Source organism: Toxotes jaculatrix, chromosome 23 (genome assembly GCF_017976425.1).
Source record: "Toxotes jaculatrix isolate fToxJac2 chromosome 23, fToxJac2.pri, whole genome shotgun sequence".
Classification (NCBI taxonomy): domain Eukaryota; kingdom Metazoa; phylum Chordata; class Actinopteri; family Toxotidae; genus Toxotes; species Toxotes jaculatrix.
The window spans coordinates 14,846,046-14,868,322 of record NC_054416.1 but is presented as its reverse complement, the minus strand read 5'-3'; the positions used below and the strand labels follow the sequence as shown (position 1 = coordinate 14,868,322).

The window sequence follows — 22,277 nt, the reverse complement described above, 5'->3', positions numbered from 1 at the left end:
ACAAATTGTTGAAGGAAAACTTTGTCAAAAATAAAATTTAAATAAAACAAAAATAAAACAGTCATTGTGTCCCCCTGCGGGACAGAGGTTTGGCTTCCTAATTATTATTATTTTTTTTTTTTTGCACATCTTCATGTTCCCTGGTCCTCTGGAGGAGGAGGTGGTGGTGGTGGTCTAGCTGTTTTATTACAAATTAGGTCTTAGGTCAGACTAAGGCGGGCCCCATAAATTAATAAATTCTATCGATTGTCGTACATAAATATGACAGGGTGCTATTTCTTAACGATTTTAATACGTGTGTATGTTTTTTGCTACTAAATTATGGGATGCTTTTAATTTATCATCCTTTAATTCCATTTGTATCTCCTCTTGATCCAGATGCACTATTACATTTATTCAATGATCAGTTCCTATCCATCATCGACCAACGAAACCAGATCCTTTAAAAGACTCTGCAGGAAACCTGACCTATGATGGAAGGTCAACAAGTCAGAAAAAACACCCTTAAGAATATTAATTTATCAGAAAGCAGTTAAGGATGCAAGACTTTCACTTTCAATCCATTGCAATGTCAATGTTAGAACAGTCTCAACACATGACTCCTCCTGCATCCAAGATATCATCCTCATTATTTTCCACTGTTACCTGGATATTTCACACATTTTTGACAATTCACTCGCTTCTGGTTCTTTTCCAGACAGTTTTAAACATGTCATTATTAACCCATTGCTAAAGAAACCTAATGTGGACCCCCTTTTCTTTACATAGCTACAAACCAATGTGTCTTCTTTATCTAAGGTTCAGGAGAAACTGTTTCCAGTCTGGCTTCAGAGCACTTCATGGTACAAAGACAGCCACCAGTGTTTGGTCGTGAATGCATAAAGGAAATTGAAGACAAAAATGGAAATTGAGGACAATATTGAAAGGAAGCTCAGTATGTAAGAGTCATTAGTTGCTCTGGAAAATTAAATGGATAAGTTTAAGATAATTAGGGCCTCGGTTCAACTGATGTTTGCACATTTTAGAAATCATCCGACTGAGTTGTGTGAGCGTGGATGTCCTGAAACCGTCAAGTATATTTTCCTAGAATGTAACAAGTATAATACAGAGAGAAAAACTTATTTTAAAAAAATAAAGTTTCTGAAAATACAGGTCTATACAAAAATATGAAATGTGGCTGAACTGGTTAATTTTTATACTGAAGAGGGCAGTAATACGTCTAGTTTATATTATACTATATTACTGAATCCACAAAAGAAGAACTCCTGCAATAGAGCTCTCGTTAACTCTATCATGAATAATGACAAAATCTGAGTCAATCTGAGTTCTCCAATAAAGACAAAATCAGACTTATTCTTGTTCATGTCTTCTTATTAATTTCTTATGTTTCACTTTATTTAACCCCAACCACTGGGTGTCAATTACATTACTTGATTTTCGTTCTAAATTCATTGTGCAGCTTAAGTATTTTCCAACAGACTGAAGGAGATGGCCAGAAGGGCTACCCCTAAAAACATACTCTGTGTGACGCCATTGCAGCGCGACGGACTTGTAGTTGACATAAGAGCGAAAAATCTGTCGTGATCCGGCCCGGGGTATTCCTCGTGTGCAGACAGGATCTTTTTAAAATTGAAATAAAACCCTCCTGGCGATTTCACGTACATCGTCGACTCTAAATCCATCGTTTCTTTTAAGTATTTGCGTTTTTTTTCTGAACCGGAAGACCTAAAAGAAATCAAAGTTCGCACGGAGGTGACATCTGGCTGCTCCACACCTGACTTCATTGAATGAGGTGTTACACCAATTAGCATTTGTTTTGGTTCGATACCCATACAATATTGAACACGCCCAACTCTTAGTCAGAAGCAGCTGGACACATACTCATATAAATCTGCAGGTTAACGGTAAGCATACAAATGCAACACTCAGCTAGGTAAAGAATACATATGCCGGGCGTTTTATTTTGTTGTAGCTAATGGTATCTGCCTAACAACTGCTTAGCTAGCTGACGACAACATGGCTAACAAGCTAATATGTTAGCACGGATAGACAACAGATCGCTGAAGACGTCTGGTTATTCCAGGTTGTTCCTAATAATTGTGCAGCGGCTCTGGCTGTGCATAGTTACAGACAAAGAAGGGTTTGCAATCACTGAGAAGTTGATTTATGTTTAAGCGGTGAAACTATGACGGCGATGTAGCTAGCGCTCATCGCGCACAAGCTAGCATCGGTGAGGACTATTTCCTGCATCGGAAAGAATTGTTCTCATCACAGAGCAGCTTCTCCGAAGGATTCCGTCCTGCACAAGACCCTGGGTCGCATCGAAGTATTCACTGTTATATCTGCTAATTTACCCTGCTCAGTTATTCTCGTACTTGGGCGTTAGTGCAGTAAATCGACTCAGTATAGCTAGCAAGCTAAGTTACATATCGGCACTCTAGCCAGGTGCACATGGTAAAAAAAGAGTCCCGGTGTTGCTGAATTCTGTTTCCATTAGCTTAAGAGCCCAAACGTTTTTAACATCCATTAAAACAACCTCTTGGATTTGTGAATTAATGCATACTAACAATCTACTGGAAGGTCATGGGGCGTTAATACAGTTGTAGGTTTCACGGAGTAGTGATGCCAGTTCCCGCTAGCTGTGCCAGTTGCAGCACTACCATTGTAAGCCGTGAGTGGAGCTTTGAATGCGGTGTGTTTTGTGTACCAACTTGACTGTGGAGTTCAGTGAATATTGCAGGATTATTACCTTGCTACGTGATACACGTTTGTAGCATCTTCAAAGGGGACTTGGATCTTCTCACAGTTGTTATTGTGTCTTGAGAGTGATAAAAAATAATTGGCCTGGAGTGAAACAAAAGCTTAAAGTAATAATTATCACATTCTGTACTGCTCCGCTGGACATATGTTAACTCTTCTGTCCTAACCTGTGGCCAGGGCAGTGACTGGTGCACAACATGTTTTTGCTCCAGGATAACTAGCAAGCTGCTTTGATATAGTAAGCAGAGTGGCTCTCTGTGGTGGTGGTGGTGTTCACAGTACAGGTCGAGTTCCTAGCTGTGTGACACATCCGGAAAAAACATTTCCAAACTTGTAGAAAAATTCTGTTTCTCAAACCAATTTGTGTCCTGACGATGATGGTTACAGCCGCAACTGTAGACTGTGTTTCTTGTTTGTAGGTGACGAGCTGGCGCAGGTTGTGGGTTGTCCGTGGATAATGCGAGACAGTGGCGGTAGCCTGGCCCAGAACTGCTGGCAGGGAGACCTGGGTCTGACCGCTGTCGGGCAGGACGACACAGGAGGAGGTAACATTTTACTTCTGGTTTCAAAATATGTCCTGATAATCTCATGATAATGTTAATTTTCTGTCTGTTGACTAATCAGTACATTGGTTAATTCTTCCAGCTCAAGCTTAATTAATCATAGTACATATGTTAAGTGAAATGATAATATTTAAAATGAAAATCTGAAGGCTTCAGAACACAGCTGATATAGTTAATCATTGTTTATGTTTGTGTGTAGGTGGGATTCCTGGAGACCACCTCATAGTCCCGGTGTCAGGCCACAGTGTACCCAGTCCCATGCACCTCAGACTGGGGCAGAAAGAGAAAGTGTGGACTCGCGAGTATGTAGATGAGGAGGAGGAGGAGGAGGAGGATGGGATGGGTGGCATTGAGACAATAGGTGACGAGCAAGACGAAAACAATCTGGATGGTGAGGACAAGGGCGAGTTCGGGGGCAAGGATTGGGATAACAATGAGGAGGAAGAAGAGGAGGATGAAGTGGAAGACGAAGGAGACCAAGCAGAGGTGGAATGGGAGATCCCAGACTTTCCCTTCCAGTCCACCCAGCACCCTCATTCACTACAGCATCAACATTATGGACCACAGCAGAGGGCTGAAGACGCTGGCGACGTCGCTGTAGAGGATACTCTCTCCCAGGCCGAGGCAGTGGATCTGTTCAGGTCCCACTTCAGCAGGTACAGGGCTCTGAGGAGGCTCAGGCGCTGGCAGCGTATGCGATCCCACGGAGGCCCTGGATTTCGGCTCAGTCAGCACTGGAAAAGCTGGCGCCAACGGGCCCAGTGGGTATGCTTTCTAGGGCACCGGTGGAGTCGGAGAGGGCAAAGGTACAATTTGTACGGCAAGCAGAGGAGGATAAAACGGTATCAGCAATTACCATACGATGGAGACGATGACAGCAACAATGAGAGGTTCATGGAGTCTGACAGAGGTACTAACACTTTTACTTCATCAGACAAAGATGGCACGGTTCTATATGTTTCTTATGACAAGGAAATTATATGTGTTTTTGGTAATGAAGGTTTTTGTACCATGATGGAGCTGGAGCACACACACTCCATACTTAGGATACATCAACTGTTGGTTTGGCTCTTCACATGAGATTTGTTAAAAATAAATATAGGTAGAAGTTGTGTGTACTACATTTCAGAAATCAACAGAATATGTCATTTGCACTGCACTTCCCAAACCTTTGCATACTTTTGTGTGTCGTACCTGCTGTTTCACCACAAGTTAGACGAGAAGTCAATCAACAGGCAAAATGTTTACTTTGTCTTAGGAAGTAGAAGCAGAGAAAACAATCAGCCCTGCTTCTGTTACAGTGCCTTCAAACCTTCACATCTGTCTAACGTAAGAAGTAATCCAAAGAGTTAGTCCTTGACCAGTACAAACTTAGCATAATGACGACATGCATGTGTTAAATGCAGGGGTTGTGCAGTTTTCAGAGCTGTGAGAAAAGTCCAAGTGGCTCTTAGATAAATTGTGGCAAGATTAACCTGGAAGATTAGATTAGAGTTGTTAAGCTTTGTGTCTTGCTGTCATTGAAATATCACTCTTCAGTAACATTCAGAGTTACAACAACAACGGTAGGGTCGTGTCCTCCTCCTCCTCAGCCCCTCTGTGATTTCTTCCCCTAACTTCTTTAATGAGATTTCACACATTTAAAGTTGAAAAATATGAAGTCTAAGAACACGCATGGAGAAAAACAAAGGTTTTGTTTGTGTGTGTGTGTGTGTGTAATGTCTTTGCTTTTCTCTGGCAGATCAGCAGATAAATGGCTGTTCTCCAGACAAGCAAGAGGACAGAGGGAGACGGGAAGCAGAGGTCAAACCAGTGGAGCTGGCCCTTACTGAAGAACACATAAGCTGTGTGACTGGTATGGATCCGAGGCTGAGGCTGTTATTTTATTAATTTAGAGGAAAGTTGCACCAAAACTTAAAGAGCAACTGATTTGTTTTGTTTTGTTTGTTTGTTTTCTACGACTGTCTTCTGTCTCAAGGCATTCTCGAAGAGTCTCTACAGCAGTATGGCAGTTTGATCCCCATCCACGTGGATGACATCGTGGAGAAGCTTCAGGACATCTTCAGTGAGAGCTTCTCTCAGCCACACAGGTTAGATGGCAGCGTTAGCTCCTTTCCTTCAGCTTGCACTCATACGCTTTCTAAGTAGCGAAGGACTTGGAATAAAATGAATAAAGAAAGAATGACAAAGAAGGTCATAATGGATTCATTTCTCCGTTCTTTTCTAATTAATTTGCCCCTTAAATGGCTCCGCTTGTCAGTTTGCAGTTTAATCCGTCTCATAATTCCTGGCATTTGTCAGGGGATCTAGGGGGTTAATGAAACTGATGGAGATGTCTTATTACCTCTGAAGTGACTCAATGTTTGATCTGTTCTTCATTAGGAAAGCAGTGGTCCAGCACCTAATACAATCCTTCCAGCGTTCATCAGGATCAGCCCTGGCTAAAACATTCAGAGTCAACTACAAACGCCATGTTCTGACTATGGATGACCTGGGCACTCTGTATGGACAGAACTGGCTCAACGACCAGGTAAAACAAAATTCTCTTATCAGTGTCTCAGTTTCATTAAGCGTCCCACGAACACATGTCAGTGAGCAGCATGCACAATACCTGGACCCCCCTGGTACCAGACCGATGGAGGGTTATAATTAGGGATGCACCGAATTTTCGGCCACCGAAAATTTCAGTAAATATGAGAAAGACACATGGATTTGCAAAACGTATTGCCGAAATTTCAAGAGGGGGTGCATCTGCAAAGAATTTCTCCACGTCGGGTTTAATTTACACCTGAAATCCAAACATGTCGATCGCTGTGCTGAATATGAGAGGAATGCTGCGCAGAAAAGGAAAATCCCTCCGAGCACGTCCACTCCGTCTGTGGCGGACGTTTTTTTTTTAAAGGCAAGGAAGTTTAAAGCGCTGCAACTCTTGGTGCATTTGTTGTTGTTAGAGGCCTACAGTTAACATATGGACTATGGCAATCTTTGTTTTGATACACTATTGTGTTGCAGTCCTACAGCGAAAATTTTAAAATGCACTTGACTTATATGCACTTTGTGTTTTTATGAGAGAACATATTTAATTTTACAATCTTGTTTAAATTGATTTATTCTTTGAAACATTTATATTAATTTATGTAATCGCAATGCCTTGTAATTTTAATCAGGTTAGTACACAATCATTGCCATAAATGCAATGGTACTAATAATATTTGGCAAAATAATTCTTTCGGTGTTTCGGTTTTCGGCCTTGGTTTCCTCATTTTTGGTTTTCGGTTTCGGCCAAGAATTTTCATTTAGGTGCATCACTAGTTATAATGCAATGCTCAGATAGAAAGTGGTGCATTAGAGTATTGACGAGCTTTCTAATGTTTTAACGTGACAGTTTGGTATTTGGATCGGAGAGGTTGCTGCCTTTATGCAGAGGCAGAGGGGCCGTGTATTGGCAAGAATCTGGCGATATGATACATATCCCTCTACAGGGGTGACGATATGATATATTGCATTTTTAAAAAAAATCCAAAACAGTCTAATAGTCAGTGATGTGTTGTCAGGAAAGTATGGTATATCAGGGCTCCAAGCTGTCATTATCCACAACACCAAGTGTTGACTGTGTTATTTTTGGTTGCACCAGTTGAGGACAATGGTAACTTTGATGTTTGAGCTTGTTCCAGAGTTGGTTGAGAGGCATCTGTTTGTTTCATGTTAGCCGTTAGCTGTTTGTCGGTACGGTGTCTGGCCATGTGTGCTCGCAGATTTGTTGTATTGCCCGAGTATTTGTCTCTGGCGTTACAAACGACATGGCTCTTATTACTACCATCTTTTTCTTGAAAGCCAAAATGAGTCCACACTTCAGCTTTGTACGCTGCAGGAGGCGGTCTTATCTGCTGGGGCTCAACCATTATTAAATTCTGCAGGGCTAGCGCAGCAAACACACATACCTCGGGCTCACCGCGCTAGCCAGCAGAATTTAATAACGAGATCTCTTTGTCTAGTCTGCCTGCAGGAGAGATTATCAACAAAACATTACTTTTGCCCATGCTACATCCCTTGACATTAGCATCTCTGAGATTTTCTGAGCTGAAACATACAGAGAGACACTTCACTGCCTTTTGTATTATCTGGACAGTGCAAATGCTCAGCTGGGTGCTGCCATCTCCAGAAACTGTGGTTACTTCTGATGACTGTTCAGGGCAAAGGGCGTCTCAGTTCTCTAAAAAAAAAAAAAAAAAAAAAGTGTTTCTTCGATTCCTCTTTCCTCGCCTCTGTCCTCGTGTCCTCAGTGGGAGGGGCTACGACGAGGAACAGACGCAAATGAGGGAAGCAGTGCAACGAAGAAATTTGAGATACATCTCTGGATGCCATCACTTCACCACTTTTTTTTTTTAGTTTACTAATATTTCCAGTGATTTCAATATTTACACAGTACCTGTATTTTGATAAAACTGTAAGGCAGACTGCTCTACACTGCACTTCCTCTCCCTCGTTCTAAGATGTAATTGTCTGTTGTTGACTTGTAATACAGGAAAGAATCTCAGGTGGTAAAGATGTTCTTTTGTGTTAAATACCTTCTTTGGTAACCACTGCTCACTTATCAGAGAAGTTTGTGTCCTTTCTTAAAGATGTTTGTTTACATCTTTTTTCAGGTTATGAACATGTATGGTGACCTGGTCATGGATTCTGTGCCAGAGAGGGTAAGGAAATTTAAAAAATAAATAAAAATACAAAAATAGCAGTCTGTTAGAGGGGCTCTCAGTTTATTCACCATGTGGAGTCTGTGGTTCTGACGGGAGCTATCTCTCTGAGAATGAATGCAGAGGAGATATTTAAATATTCACCAAAATTTCAAATGTTTAATTTTATTTTATGTTTAATTTAATTTTAATTTTGTTTAATTTAGTTTAACGTGAACAACATTAAACTTTGAAAAAGAGAAAAAAAAAATCATAGAAAATCATGAACATGTTTTCATGATGTTTGATCACACATTTGGTGCGTTAGCACATGTACGTAGAGCTGTGTTGATAAAATCGATTCTCCTATTCTCATTTTATTTTGTAAAGGTCGATTCGTACGTGCTTACGTATGAATTCGCGTCATCGAATTCACGCTTGCGCGCGTGGTGTGAAGCTACCAAACAATGAACATCGTCAGACAGTAAGCAATGCTTAGTTAACGTTAAAAATAAAAAAGGGCAAACTTAGGCATTACTAAATTACGTCGGACAGTAAGCACTGCGTACTGTCTGACGCCATGTTCATTGTTTGGTAGCTTCACACCACGCGCGCATGCGTGAATTCGATGACTCGAGTTCGTACGCAAGCACGTACAAATCGATCTTTACAAAATAAAATGAAGATCGATTCAGAATAGGAGAATCGATTTTATCGACAGCTCTAGTTGTACATACAGTACATATTACACATTCATATAGATATTCAGGGTCTAGGTCATGTAGGTGCAGCAGAACATAAACAAGCTGTAAATCAGTTTGGTAGCATTTTAACTCCCTGAACTTTAGTAGTTAGTTCACTTTAAAGTTTAATCTCAAGACTTTAGTGCAGGCAATTATGAGAATATTTTTTTAAAAAATGTCAGAATGTCCCTAGATATTGCAGTGAACTTCAGAGCTGACCTGTGAACGTGGCCACCAAACTGAACCTGATTTGTGAGAGTTTATGCATAAAGATTGCACTGTCACAACTCATGTTGACATGTCAACACTTTTTGCTTTGCTTTCAAAATGCTCGCTGTTAGAATTGAGGAGCTTGTGCAACAGTCCAGGATGACACGACAAGTCCGTGATGAATGCACATGTTGTCACACAATTTAAAGTCGACAACAACTACTATCTTTTGGCATCTGCGTAAATTCCTACTTTTCTCTGTTGTCTTCCTCAGGTTCACTTTTTCAACAGCTTCTTTTATGATAAGCTAAGGACAAAAGGCTATGAAGGAGTCAAACGGTGGACAAAAAATGTAAGTGGCAGGGTTTTCTACAAGTTCACATTGTTTCAGACAAGGTTTTAATGTAAAGACGTGGCCATCTTGTCACTTTCGGTTACAAAGTGGGGCAGAAGGACAGTCACAGGGTTGACGCTTCCCTCCTTTTCCCTTGTGTCACTATCACCCAGTGACTTACGTCCAAAAAATGCCTTTATAAGTCCATAAAACAGATCTGTCAGTCATGTTGACCTTGGGACTCCAGGGTGTTCGAGTAAAGTAGGACTGAGAAAAAATATTGTGATTAATTCTCACATTTACCTTGGTCTGACTAATGAAATCTTCTTATTAAACTCATCTTAGCTCAAGATTTTCTGTCCTCATCATGTACATGCATCTACAGAACTAGAAATAGAAAAACAATTTCTTGTTTCCACTGTTTTGCTTCCACCCCAACTGCCTTGGAATATTTGATAAGGGATCCAAACGGATTCAGATTTGAAATAACCCCAACGCTACTTGTGTTGGCTATGGATCATGGCACCTCTACACTGCCATCATCGAGTCCACCTTCATCCTCACCTCCTCCATTAACTATCTGGCATGCATCACTCCCCCTCTGGCAGGAGGTTGCGGTCCATCAAGACCAAAACCTCTTGCTTCCCCACTGCAGCTACCTTTATCAACAAGGACCAAGACCCCCCCCACTTCATAGTATAGCAGAACCATTTGATTCACATCTGTTGCCTCTCCTTTTACTTCTTTATCCCCCTTTCCCTCTCCTCTTGCCTCGCCTGGCTTTCATAAGGTCGACATCTTTCAGAAGGATCTGTTGTTGATCCCCATACACCTAGAAGTTCATTGGTCGCTGGTCAGTGTTGACATTCCTCGTCGAGCCATCACTTACTTCGACTCTCAGCGGACCCTCAACAGACGCTGCCCAAAGGTAGGACTGAACAGCAGCTACCCTGGCAGGAGCAGATGTTCTTCGAAATAAAAAAAAAATAAAAAAAATGTAAATGCAATAAGACACCTCACTGTTGTCATGTGAGTTTCAGGTAAGTTTTCCATCCAGGCTGCGAACAAGCAGGTGTATTCTACTATGACACACTTCCTGTTCTGCACTGCACAAAATGCCTTGAATAAGGAGTGTAGTTAACAAGGACCATCAACCTTTTGGTTCGTAATGACTAAACGTGGTACACACACAATCACACTTTGACAGAACGCATTCCCCAATTCCTAAAGCATCACAACAAAATGGCTGACTAACCCTAACCTAAACCCAATTCTAACCTGAACCCTAAAACCAGGTCTGAACCCTCAAACTGCCCTTGTGTTTCAGAAAGTGAGGACCAAGCAAAATGTCCTTATTCTTCCAAAATGTCCTCACTCCATAAGCTCAATAACTCAAACTGGTCCTCACAAAGTACATACACACACACACACACACACAGAGGAGCCTGTGTTGCTTTGCTTTAACCCTGCAGTCTTTTCATTGACTCTTTTGTTGTTGTCTCCAGCACATTTTTAAGTATCTCCAAGCAGAGGCCATCAAAAAAGACCAACAAGACTTTTTGACGGGATGGAAAGGCTTTTTTAAAATGGTGAGTCGACTGATTCTTATTTATTCTTACTTATTTAAGTAAGATTACAGTGTAGAACTTGGGGTGTTGCTGCTGCTGCTGCTGCTAGTCATACTTTACGTAACGTTCCTGTGGCTTTGTGTTGTGCTGATGTCTTGTGGATTGTGTGTGTGTTGCAGAATGTGGGTCGTCAGAACAACGACAGCGACTGTGGGGCTTTTGTGCTACAGGTGAGTCGCTCGTCTTTCAGCCTGTATCCACACTCGCAGGTGAAAGTGAGATCTTATCATTTTAAAGTCACATGAATGCTGTTTTAGCAGAGGCACAGTTAATCGTATTAGCGTTTAAGTCTGGATCCAGGGCTGTGTGCATTCTCGTTTCCTCACACTCCAAACCATAATTGTGTTTTCTTTGTTTTTTTTTTTTGTTCTTTCCTCCTTTCACTATCCTGCAGTACTGCAAGTGTCTGGCATTAGGGCAGCCGTTCGGCTTCGGCCAGCAGGACATGCCCCGGCTGAGGAGGCAAATGTACAAAGAACTATGTCACTGCAAACTCATCCTGTGACCAAGCACCACCACCAGCCCCCTCCCCTGCCCATCCCCGCCCCCGCCCCCGCCCCCCCCAAAAAAAACCGAGCCCGCCATCTCCACTCGCTCCAACCCCTAACCCCGACAAGATGGAGGGACAATGATATAACAAGAAGAGGACAAGGGGAGCAAATGATTGACTGGAAGAAAAAAAAAAAAAAAAAGAGAAACTTTTCGAAAAAACTTTTATTTTTTTTTTCTCTGCCAATATCCAGAGAAATGACTTCTACTGTAGGTGATGTCATTGTTTTGCTTTGTTTTGTCTCTCTTTGCTTCCCTTTCTCCACCATTTGAAAACTCTGATTTAATAATGTCCGTGTTCCGGTTATTCCTTTGCGGTTGACAGAGGCCAAGACTAGCTTCCTTTTTTTTTTTTTTCCGAAATGTGCTAATCCTCCATCTTCTTGCAAGTCCATTCGTGCTTTTGGGTTCCGAACGCGAGCACGATGGTGGAGATATCTAAAGAATCCAGTCCAGACCGAAAAGGCTTGGACCGCAGCTCGTTCCCCCATGTGATTACCGCTTTAACATGAGATGCCTGAATAGCGAGCGCAGAGGTGTGGTGTGATTGGACAGCAAAGCGATTTCAACCAGTCTGTGTAAGCTTGTGGCTAAATAGTTACCCAGTGGATTTTCATGCCTTCCATCCACCCAGTCCAGACATTCAGTTGTGTCCCATTCCAGATGTCAAAAGAATGGAAAAACATCAAACACACAACCGCCATGCTAACAGCCAGCGTTGTGTTCGACGATGCTGCCTATCGAGCCAGCACATAATGTTTGCCACCATAGTGCCGCCGTGACATTTCCAATGTATAATGTTTGTTTAACAGTTTCCTCCGAGATGTTAAGATGGATTGAAACTTAGAATCCCAGAGTTGATGCTGCCGTGTTGATGGCGCGTGAAGAACATCTGTGAAACACACCACATATTGACCCCTGTACCAGAAACTCCCTCTGCCTCCAATCATACAAATACAACATCTTAACATGGGAGACTGGACCTACATTTCTCCACTGCCCCCCCCCCCCCCCCCCCCCCCCCCCGCCCCACTAAAACAAACCAGAACAACGTATTGTCCTAAAGATGGGGTAGCTTTACATTGCATTTATCTTTTTCTGTGTTTTATCTCTGTCAGTAAATGTGTTGATATGCTTCTTGCTTTAAACAAACGGTGTTAAAAAAGGAGGACTACTAAATTTGTGTTCTTTTCGGTGTAGGTACAAAAAAAAAAAAAAAGAAAACAGATCCTCTGGTTAGTGTTTCTTTGAAAGTTGGAGAGCCATTTTTTTTTTTTTTTTTTTTTTTGGCGAGGACCATGACAGCTACACAATAGTTTAAGCATGTCCACAATGGAGTTACAGTACCCTCCTCTTCTTTTTTTTTATAACGAAAGACAAATTTGTTGATAGCTGTGTTTCTTTTTTTTGTCTCTCTTTTTTTTTTTGAAACAGGAGTTGATGCAACAGAGTTGACAGTTTTATATATCTTCTACAATGCATTATGGTTGCTAAAAATAAAAATACATGGCAAACGATTATTGTGCATTTTATTTACACTCCCCCTGAGTCCAGTGCTGGAATGTAATTACTACTTAAGTACACAACTTGTACTTTGAGAACTTACATTTCATACCACTTAAATATTTCTACACTACTACGTTCAAATGGAAATATTGTACTTTTTACTCACTACATTTATTTAACAGCTATACTTAGAAGTAACTTTGCAAACTTTTTAGTAAAAAAAAAAAAAAAAAGATGCAGTGTTACTTAAACGACCCAACGGGATATATATAATTTATAATAGTTAAAATGAGTTCAACCTTTGTTGCTTGTTAGTATGTTGTGAAATATGTTTACTGTATGTTATTGCTTACTTTTACATTAGTAAAGGAACGGAATATTTCCTCCACCACTGCCTGAGTCCTAACTTCATGTTTTTTTAAAAGCCTTTTTTTTTTGTTGTTATTGCTTTTTTTTATAGTTTGACATTAAAGAGAAAAAGGAAACGTAGGAAAAGAGAAGTGATAATAACATGCAATAAACGTCTGCAACTGTTATCAAAGTGGGAATGTGTGTCTGTAATGTCACCACAATCGTATAGTTTTTGTAACTGAAAGTTGAAGCAAAACTCTTTAACATTCTGTTTTAAAGATACTAGTAGAATATTACATCAGTGAGCACGCAGATATCACACTCTTTAAGGTGACCCACAACTTCTAGTTCATCATAATGACCGAGTACATGAACTTGCATTCTTGATTCTGTTGTTACTATAAATGCATTCTTTTAGCATTAGCAGGTTCGGATGATTTGGAACATGGCAGCAATAGCCAATTTATGCTCAATTCAGCTCCATGTTGACGTGATTCATCACATCATTCAAGCTGCCAGTCTACTGGATTCAGGTCAGCTGGCGATGACACAGGCCCTGGATGGAGGCCCATTCAGAGGTAGACTGACTTGAATCCTTTTCTGTTACCTCGGAATACTTTTGGATTCGCTCACAATAAATTTTGGATTACCCTCTGATTCACAGAGAGAGGCTGAGTTGTATTATGACATGGTATTATGTAATAGGTAATGGACCATGGCTGGTTGTAGCCAGGTTGCATGTGGGGCCCAGCCCTCAGCTGTGGCTGGCTCAGGAGCAAGTCAGTAGCTTAGTAACTTAACACAAAACTATGGAGCCCCCAAACGGTCACAATATTATTATCTTATTTATTCTCCCCCTGATCCTTAGGAACAGTAGCAGTAGTAGTAGTTTGTGCTACAAACTAATGCGTCAGAGCCACAATCACAGCCACAGCAAGTTGGCTGAAGCTGCATCATCCCATGGTCATAATCATGTCTACAGTCTGTCCTATCAGCCACATATTACATAATATTACATAATATTACTATATCATAATGTGGGGTTCAAAATGTAGCCAGAACAAATGCACAAATTTATTGGTAAATGCAACAGAAATTCAAAAAAGAAATGTGGAGTGTGCAGCGTGGAGAAGGCTTTGAAACAACATTTTAGGTTTTCATGTCACAAACATTTTCAGATTTTAGCTGGGGTTGGATCCTTTGGTGCTGAACAAAATTAATAAGAAACAAGTATTGAAAAGTTCATTTTTTTTTAACCTACTCAGTTTTTGCAGTTTTATTTGGGCAAAGTTTTTTGGAGAGTTTTATTCAGGCAAAGTTTTTAAACAACTTCTTTCAGGCAAAGTTATGCTGTATCCTTTGACCTCAGTACTTCTGAAATCCTGGCTCCCTGTATAAAATCCTCTGTGAAACCAATGCGTAACAGCAGCTTTCATTCAAAAGGTTTAGTGTGGTCTAAATGAATTCCACTGTGAAACAACTGTATATTGGGGGCATGACTACATGTGTGACTCATCATTACATCACTGGATACAAGATGTGTCAATGCTGTAATTTTCCATTTTCTTATTTGCTAGATAAAACGAATTACAAGGAAACCGCGTTCACAAAAGAGCCAAAGAAAAATTCTAGTCCAGAGATCTGCTTTTTGTCCGCGTTCACCAATGGCTGAACTGAGTATGACGGACCCATAAACTGTAACTCGGGGCAGCCCGGGTGGTAGGAGCTTAGCTTCCCCTCTAACAGTTTGCTTATAAAATGTAAACTCCGCCCCTCTAGCATGTTAACAGTAAAACAATCGCGCAGTACTGAAGAACCACGGCCCGCCTACTTTGAGTGTGACGTGAAACTCAACCAATCACAAGTCTCTATAGGCGGGCGTATAGCTAAATGACGGCGGTCTGTTGCAATGAGAAAGCTTCTTTGTGTGTTGTCAAGGTATATAAGACATTTCTGCCGCAGTTTCTTTCTTTGGAATAATGTCGGCTGAATATGATAATAGGTAAGACAAAGTTTTATGGCCCTGCGCCTATGTAGTGTTTCAGAATTTAATGTACTTATTTACGTCAGTATGTTAGTCTTTGTTATTGATGACTCGTCGGACATTGTAGACATTGGGTGAAACATCCCGGCGTTTCTGTGGTCGATTAACGTTAAGGCCTGCCGATAACCAAGGTCTTTACACTTAATCAACCAAAAATGTGAAGCCGAGTGTTAAGTTTCGACTTTTTTATTTAAATGGTCATAATTTAGTTCCTAGTTTATACTCGATACGTTTATTTCAGGTGCCAGGAATGATGGCGATGGTTTTTACTCATGAACGTAGTTGAACCGAATGAAATGGTAGCCGGCGCCATGGGTAGCACGTGAATGAGCCTGGTTTAGGCCTCGACAGTTCCTGTACCAAATGGATCTGTCATTATTAGCCTAATGTTTTATGTGAGGATGTGTTGGAACTATGAAACTCCCGGTTTAACACACAGTGGAGGAAGGCTCTCGGAGCTAGATGTGGAAATTTAAAGATCTTTGTTCTTAATTGTACGGTGGGAGCACATGGCCGCGGTAGTGTTAACTGGCGGCTTGGCCGGTGCCGGTGGCCCAGGCCGCGTAGAGCGCTGTTGGAAGTTGGAAGCGATTACCCCTTACGTTGCTGTTGGTGATATGCTTGCATTCGTGAAACAAATGTCTGGTTTGTGTCGATGTATGCTATCGTTAATGGATTTCGCTGACGTGACGAGTCTAATGAAAGGCCACAGGAAAAAAAGGACGAGCCGGGCCTGCTTGGCAGCGGCTATAGCGGGCCGGTGCTACGGCTAGCTAAGAGTTTCTTTATTCTTACTGACACATTTTGCGTAAGAGTCACGTCTCAATGGCCACCGTTCACAATTGGTTAGTGTTAACATATAAAAGAAGTCCTATTGTGTAAACTAGCTGGCTGTGTTCGACGTGGCAAGCTGTGGCCTTTATTCCCGTCGTCTCGCTTCCGACTTTTTCAGCCTTGAGAAACGACCATCTTGATTGTATGTAGTAGAAATGGCGGACTCCCGAAAAGGCGTATACGTTCAATCACGAGGATAAAGAACAAATACATTTTTTTAAAGTTTCAACATAGCATTCCAGAAACTGGTGACTGTCGTGTTTTTTGGATGTAGCCTGTTACCATGAAATTTCTAAATTATTATGTTGTCTCGACAAGAAAATATTTACTCGCGTATTAATTCCTGTGTATACTGTCTACTTGTGTCAGTGAAAAGTGGATATTCCTTTAAGCTAGCCTTTTTCCCCTCTTTGTGTGTGTATGTGTATATATATATATATGTGTGTATGTGTGTATGTGTGTATATATATGTATACGTATACGTATACATATACATACATACATACATGCCATGATGGCAGTATTTGTAATTTATCCTACTGTTCCTGGCATTTTCAAGTTTTTTGCTCATGCAATGTTCCATGTATAAAGTGTGTTCAGATGTGACTATTTTCTTTTATGGTCATTTTCAGAGACAATGGCCCAGAGGGCATGGAGCCAGATGGGATCATTGAGGTGAGTCTGTCTGCAGTAATGAAGATAATAACACCCCCCACATGTCCACATTCCCACCCAGTTACATGGGATCAAGGATGTTGCAGTAGAAGTGTTATAAGCATGATGATATACATTTTTTTTTGTAAGATTTGTCTAATTTGTTTGTTTGTTTTTGCCTTTTTGTTTGTCCCTATTTGTATTACCTGTCCAGAGCAACTGGAACCAGATCGTGGACAGTTTTGATGAGATGAACCTGCGCGAGGCTCTGCTCAGGGGAATTTATGCCTATGGTTTTGAGAAGCCTTCCGCTATCCAGCAGAGAGCCATTATGCCTTGTATCAAGGGTAAGTAAGGTGTATCTTACAGTTGTGACTGCCCTTGCAGTAGATTGGGTCAGGGGTCAAACCAATGAGTGATTCTTGTGCTCTCTGGATATACTATGGTAGTAGAACCTGTTTTATAAATAGCCTGTTGCCGTGTCTTAATATCTTTATTTATTTTACCCCCCCCCCTTCCCCTCAGGTTATGATGTGATCGCTCAGGCCCAGTCTGGTACTGGGAAGACTGCCACATTTGCCATTTCCATCCTCCAGCAGATCGATGTGGAGCTGAAAGCCACTCAGGCTCTGGTCCTGGCTCCTACCAGGGAGCTGGCTCAGCAGGTAGGCTCACTCTAAAACATAAAAAGTGAAAACTCTGTCATGGCGCGTGTACTCTCATGGCTAAATGGAACTGATCAAGAGTTTGGGTTTGCTACAAAACACCTTCAGTCTTTTGTATATTTGGAAATACTGGCCTTAGTTTGCTGGCCTGTCAGCATGGTTGTAGGTGATGGATAAACAATTGAATAGCTGTCTGTCACTGCTCGAGGTCACTGAAGTTCACTGAACTGATACCCCCCCCCCCCCCCACCCCCTTTTTTTTAAATTCCATTCTGATGTATGATGTGAACATGAACAGAATCTCATGACCTGGATCTGTGATTTTTATGCTGCTGCCACCACATGATTGACTGATAGCATAATTGCACAACTAAGCAAGTGTTCCTAATAAAATGTCTGGATGCTAATACAGCACACGGTGGCAGCTACAGCCAGTCAAACTTGCTGTATAATGATGAAACCCATGCGTGTCAGCTGACTCTGGAAACCCCTGTTGTGTCGTGGCTCTGGCTGGCGTTCTGCTGGCTCGAGTCCTCGGGACAGCAGGGATCCAGAGGCGTGATCATACATCACTACTTCTGAATACAGCACCACCGCAGCCCTGAGAATCATTAGCTCATGCTGACAGTCTTGTATGCACCCATTGGTTTGAATGTTTACTGTCTTAATGGCCTTAAATCAACAAACTTTGTTTGTTTTTTTTTTTTATTTAGATCCAGAAGGTGGTCCTGGCCCTGGGAGACTACATGGGAGCCAGCTGCTATGCCTGTATCGGAGGGACCAACATCCGCAGTGAAGTCCAGAAGCTGCAGGCTGAAGCCCCACACATCGTGGTGGGAACCCCTGGCCGTGTCTTTGACATGCTGACTCGCAAAAACCTCTGTAAGTCATGTTGGGAATTCAAAGTCTCAAACCGACTTCACCAGTTCACCAGTGTGTAAGACATGAATGAAACCAGCCTTCCAGTTTAGTGCACTTTACATGATTGTTGCCATGACACCAGTGAATGTCTGAATGCTAATGGTAGTATCTACAGCCAGTCAAGTCGCTGTATTATGATGAAACCCATGCGTGTCAGCTGACTCTGGAAACCCCTGGTGTGTTGTCGCTCCGGTTGGCGTTCTGCTGGCTCGAGTCCTCAGGACAGCAGGGGTCCAGAGGCTTGATCATACATCACTACTTCTGAATACAGCACGGCCACAGACCTGAACGTCATTGACTAACGTTGAGTCTTACAGCAGTTAGGCGGGATTTCCAGTCTGTCCGAACGCGTCACCTGCAGGCTCACACCATTGTAGCTTTAGTAGGACACACATGTTGTGATTTATTTGGTTTTTGAAAAAAATTTTTTTTTTTTTTTTTGCAGCTTCTAAGTACATCAAGATGTTTGTGCTGGATGAGGCCGACGAGATGCTTAGTCGAGGATTCAAGGACCAGATCTACGAGATTTTCCAGAAACTGTCGAGCAACACACAGGTAAGAACTTGAATACCTTTTTAAATTAATCGGTCAAGGGGAAGAGTGGAGTTCTCTCAATGAACCAGATATCCATTGACTGTTTAATTTTTTTTTTTTTTTTTTTTTTTTTAAGGTGGTCCTGCTGTCGGCCACCATGCCAGCTGACGTTCTGGAGGTCACAAAGAAGTTCATGCGCGAACCTGTCCGAATCCTGGTCAAGAAGGAGGAGCTGACCCTTGAGGGTATCCGCCAGTTCTACATCAACGTGGAGAAAGAGGTGAAGAAGCATTTATTTTTTCTTTTATTCAGCAAAGTATTTGAGGGTTTTTATAAAATTCAAAATCTTGGAACTCGCTCAAGCTGACGGCATCTGACCTGTGTTCCCTTAGGAGTGGAAGCTGGACACGCTTTGCGATCTGTATGAAACCCTGACCATCACGCAAGCCGTCATCTTCATCAACACGAGGAGGAAAGTGGACTGGCTCACTGAGAAGATGCACGCCAGAGACTTCACTGTGTCCGCTCTGGTACGAGCCTCTGCTGCCTGCTTTACTCCTCTATTTCTTTTTCTTCAGCGGGAAAGCTCTGACTCCTGTCAGACATCCCTTCTTTTATTTATATATATATATATATTTATATTTATATTTATATTTATATTTATTTATATATATATATATTTATATTTTTTTTTATATATATATATATATATATTTTTTTTTTTAACTTTGTCGAACATCTTCTCTTTCAGCACGGTGACATGGACCAGAAAGAGAGAGATCTGATCATGAGGGAGTTCCGCTCTGGCTCCAGTCGAGTCCTCATCACCACTGACCTGCTGGTATGTAAAACAACAACCTTCTACACTGTTAGCTACACCTGGGACGTTCAGAGTACATACATGCTGTAGACAACACTGATTGATGCTATGCTAGTCCTTTAAAGGTGTAGTGGGTCCATGATGATCCAGCTTTCTCCCCCTGCCCTAGGTGTGTGGTTTTCTGTTTTGGTTTTTTTCTTTTTGTTTTGTTTGCCGCCTCTATTTAAAAACCCAGACTAAGACCGGTACTGTGTGCGGTCCAAGGTTCCCTCTCCTCCCAGCTGCAGTGTTGGTGATGGACTGAATGTTCCTTGGTACAGAAACCAGTCTGCCCTCCACTGTGGCTGGATTCAAGTTCTGGACTCACAACTAAATGGCAGATTACACTTAAATTTAGACTTTCTAATTTAACATGTACAGCTGGCAGCGAGAAACAGCTATTTGATGATGGTTCATTTGATGTAAAATATGGATACAAATGACTTTACTAATGGTGGTTTTGTTCATCCTCAGGCCAGAGGTATTGATGTCCAGCAGGTGTCCCTAGTCATCAACTATGACCTGCCAACCAATAGAGAAAACTACATCCACAGGTAACAGCATGATTAATAGTGCCAGGTGTTTAATTACACAAAGTTTTGTTTGTTTTTGTTTTTGTTTTTGTTTTGTTTTTCTCCCCATCATGCAAGAGTAGAATATAAACATATAAACGTTCCTTCCTCTCAGGATTGGTCGGGGTGGTCGTTTCGGCAGGAAGGGAGTAGCCATCAACATGGTGACTGAGGATGACAAGCGAACCCTAAGGGACATTGAGACCTTCTACAACACCACCGTCGAGGAGATGCCCATGAATGTGGCCGATCTTATCTAGAAGAAACACCCCCCCCCCCCCCCCCCCCCCCCCCCCCCAGCCCTGCGCCCGTCGTCCTCCACCCCACCTGACCCAACCTCCTCCCCACCCTGCTTATTTTAGAAGTCTCACCTTGTTTCTTATACGATCTGAACCGTGACTTTACCCTCTACATTCTAAGGGAAGGAAGAATGCAGCCATTATTCCTTCCCTAACTTTTGATATAGTTTTTTTTTTTTTTCTTTTTCTTTTTTTTTTTTTTTGTGGCCATCTTGGAAGAATGAATCACTGACCAGCTTCATCTGTTATTGCAGATCAACACCTAAACAAAAAATTATTCAAGAAGCATTAATTTGAACGTTTCCACCTTGATGTCTAGAAAAATAACTTAAAAAAAAAAAAAAAAAATTATAACTGGATCCTTAAAGCGCTAAACACAACCACTTTTCCAAAAGCACATTAAAAACAAAGACAGTTGATGGAACTCGATTGATGATGATGATGATGATGATTGACGCTTTTATCAAACATGGCTGTGATTTTTTCACACCTGGAGCAGCAGCAACAGCAGGTGCTGTACTTCTGCTGGGTTGCTGATAGATGGTGGTTTAACCTGGACTTCAACAACACCAACAGTGATCTCTGTGAAATGGGGGGGGAAGTGCTGCATTTGACCAGAAACAGTATTTAAACAACCTTCAGTGTACTAAAACAAAGAGGGGGAAAAAAAAACAGCCTTTAACACGCACCCATGATAATATTAAGAACAGAGGTTTCTTTTGGGGGGGGGGGGGGGGGGGGGGTCTAGAAACACAGGCCATATTCAATAAAAAGACCTGTATAGTAAAACCCATTGTGAATGAGTTGTTTACCATTTTGATCCTTTTACTGCTGTTTCATACCTATATTTTTTTTTTTGTGTGTGTGTTATTGCTCTTGTACATACTGCTTGTACAGTCATTTGTCCAGTCATATTCAGTTGAAGACCGAACGTTTTTGGAGGCAAACACAACACAAGGGTGAGTTTTGTGGAGACTTTGCCTCTCAACCCCCCCCACCCCGATGACACCCGGTCATTGTTTTGGTTTTTTTTTTTTCTCTCACATCTCAAACTCATTTGCATTGTTTATTTAGGGTTTTATTTTTGCATTTTTTTTTTTTTTTTTTTTTTTTTTTTTTGACCCTGCCTTGCCAAATGTTTGTAGGAGGTGGGGCATCTTGATACAAAAGGACCAAACTACAAATGATTACGTATATGGAATTTTTTTTTTTTTTCACCCCCCCCCCCCTTTCCTTCCCCAAATTCTAAGCTCTCATTAAAATGCCTGTCATCATGTTGGGGGTGTGGTGTCCGGTTTTAAGGAGAACCATCATGGTTTTTCTTTTTTTTTTTTTTTTTTTTTTTTTTTTTTTCGTGGGGTGTATGGTCAGTGCTATTTTTTAAAAAATGAATTTATGGATTTGTTAACCTTTTTTGAGACAGAAACAGTGTATCAAGTTTTCTACATTGGATTCTGTATAGTATTTATTTTAATGGTCTTAAAAAAAAAAAAACAACAAAATAAATAAAATAAAGGTTTCTCCTTGACAGTGTAAAGTGGCTTCTGCATTGTTGAATAATAATATGAAAGGTCTTTG

General features: G+C 41.4%; 2 protein-coding genes and 2 non-coding genes across 5 annotated transcripts; all 4 read left to right on the top strand.

Annotated features, from left to right (window-relative positions):
* The first annotated feature begins 1,551 nt into the window (after nucleotides 1-1,551).
* On the top strand, nucleotides 1,552-13,239 carry senp3b (SUMO specific peptidase 3b). 2 transcript variants are annotated; one of them, XM_041031522.1, is made up of 12 exons: nucleotides 1,552-1,792; nucleotides 3,180-3,305; nucleotides 3,523-4,233; nucleotides 5,065-5,178; nucleotides 5,302-5,413; nucleotides 5,706-5,853; nucleotides 7,970-8,017; nucleotides 9,224-9,301; nucleotides 10,074-10,211; nucleotides 10,789-10,872; nucleotides 11,031-11,081; nucleotides 11,306-13,239. In XM_041031522.1, exons 2-12 carry the CDS (start codon nucleotides 3,218-3,220, stop codon nucleotides 11,414-11,416), a joined length of 1,683 nt encoding a protein of 560 aa, XP_040887456.1. In that variant the 5' UTR covers nucleotides 1,552-1,792; nucleotides 3,180-3,217; the 3' UTR covers nucleotides 11,417-13,239. The 2 variants fall into 2 exon arrangements, with proteins under 2 accessions (XP_040887456.1, XP_040887455.1); XM_041031521.1 differs by having other exon boundaries at nucleotides 1,552-1,904.
* A 1,995-nt stretch (nucleotides 13,240-15,234) lies between these two features.
* Nucleotides 15,235-21,466, top strand: eif4a1a (eukaryotic translation initiation factor 4A1A). Its single transcript, XM_041031156.1, has 11 exons — nucleotides 15,235-15,319; nucleotides 16,828-16,870; nucleotides 17,064-17,196; nucleotides 17,375-17,514; nucleotides 18,228-18,396; nucleotides 18,881-18,990; nucleotides 19,106-19,249; nucleotides 19,362-19,499; nucleotides 19,721-19,810; nucleotides 20,303-20,382; nucleotides 20,516-21,466. Exons 1-11 carry the CDS (start codon nucleotides 15,297-15,299, stop codon nucleotides 20,658-20,660), a joined length of 1,215 nt encoding a protein of 404 aa, XP_040887090.1. The 5' UTR covers nucleotides 15,235-15,296; the 3' UTR covers nucleotides 20,661-21,466.
* Nucleotides 17,961-18,100, top strand: LOC121177575. Its single transcript, XR_005893292.1, has one exon. It is a non-coding gene; the product is annotated as a small nucleolar RNA SNORD10 (small nucleolar RNA).
* On the top strand, nucleotides 18,565-18,704 carry LOC121177576. The gene has a single exon (XR_005893293.1). It is a non-coding gene; the product is annotated as a small nucleolar RNA SNORD10 (small nucleolar RNA).
* Nucleotides 21,467-22,277: the final 811 nt, after the last annotated feature.

Coding starts and splice junctions, on each gene's coding strand:
- senp3b (XM_041031522.1), top strand. CDS start 3,218: ATGCGAGACAGTGGCGGTAGCCTGGCCCAGAACTGCTGGCAGGGAGAC. Junction 5,414..5,705: donor AGCTTCTCTCAGCCACACAG/GTTAGATGGCAG, acceptor GTTCTTCATTAG/GAAAGCAGTGGTCCAGCACC. Junction 5,854..7,969: donor AGAACTGGCTCAACGACCAG/GTAAAACAAAAT, acceptor ATCTTTTTTCAG/GTTATGAACATGTATGGTGA.
- eif4a1a (XM_041031156.1), top strand. CDS start 15,297: ATGTCGGCTGAATATGATAATAG. Junction 17,197..17,374: donor CATTATGCCTTGTATCAAGG/GTAAGTAAGGTG, acceptor CCTTCCCCTCAG/GTTATGATGTGATCGCTCAG. Junction 18,397..18,880: donor GCTGACTCGCAAAAACCTCT/GTAAGTCATGTT, acceptor TTTTTTTTGCAG/CTTCTAAGTACATCAAGATG.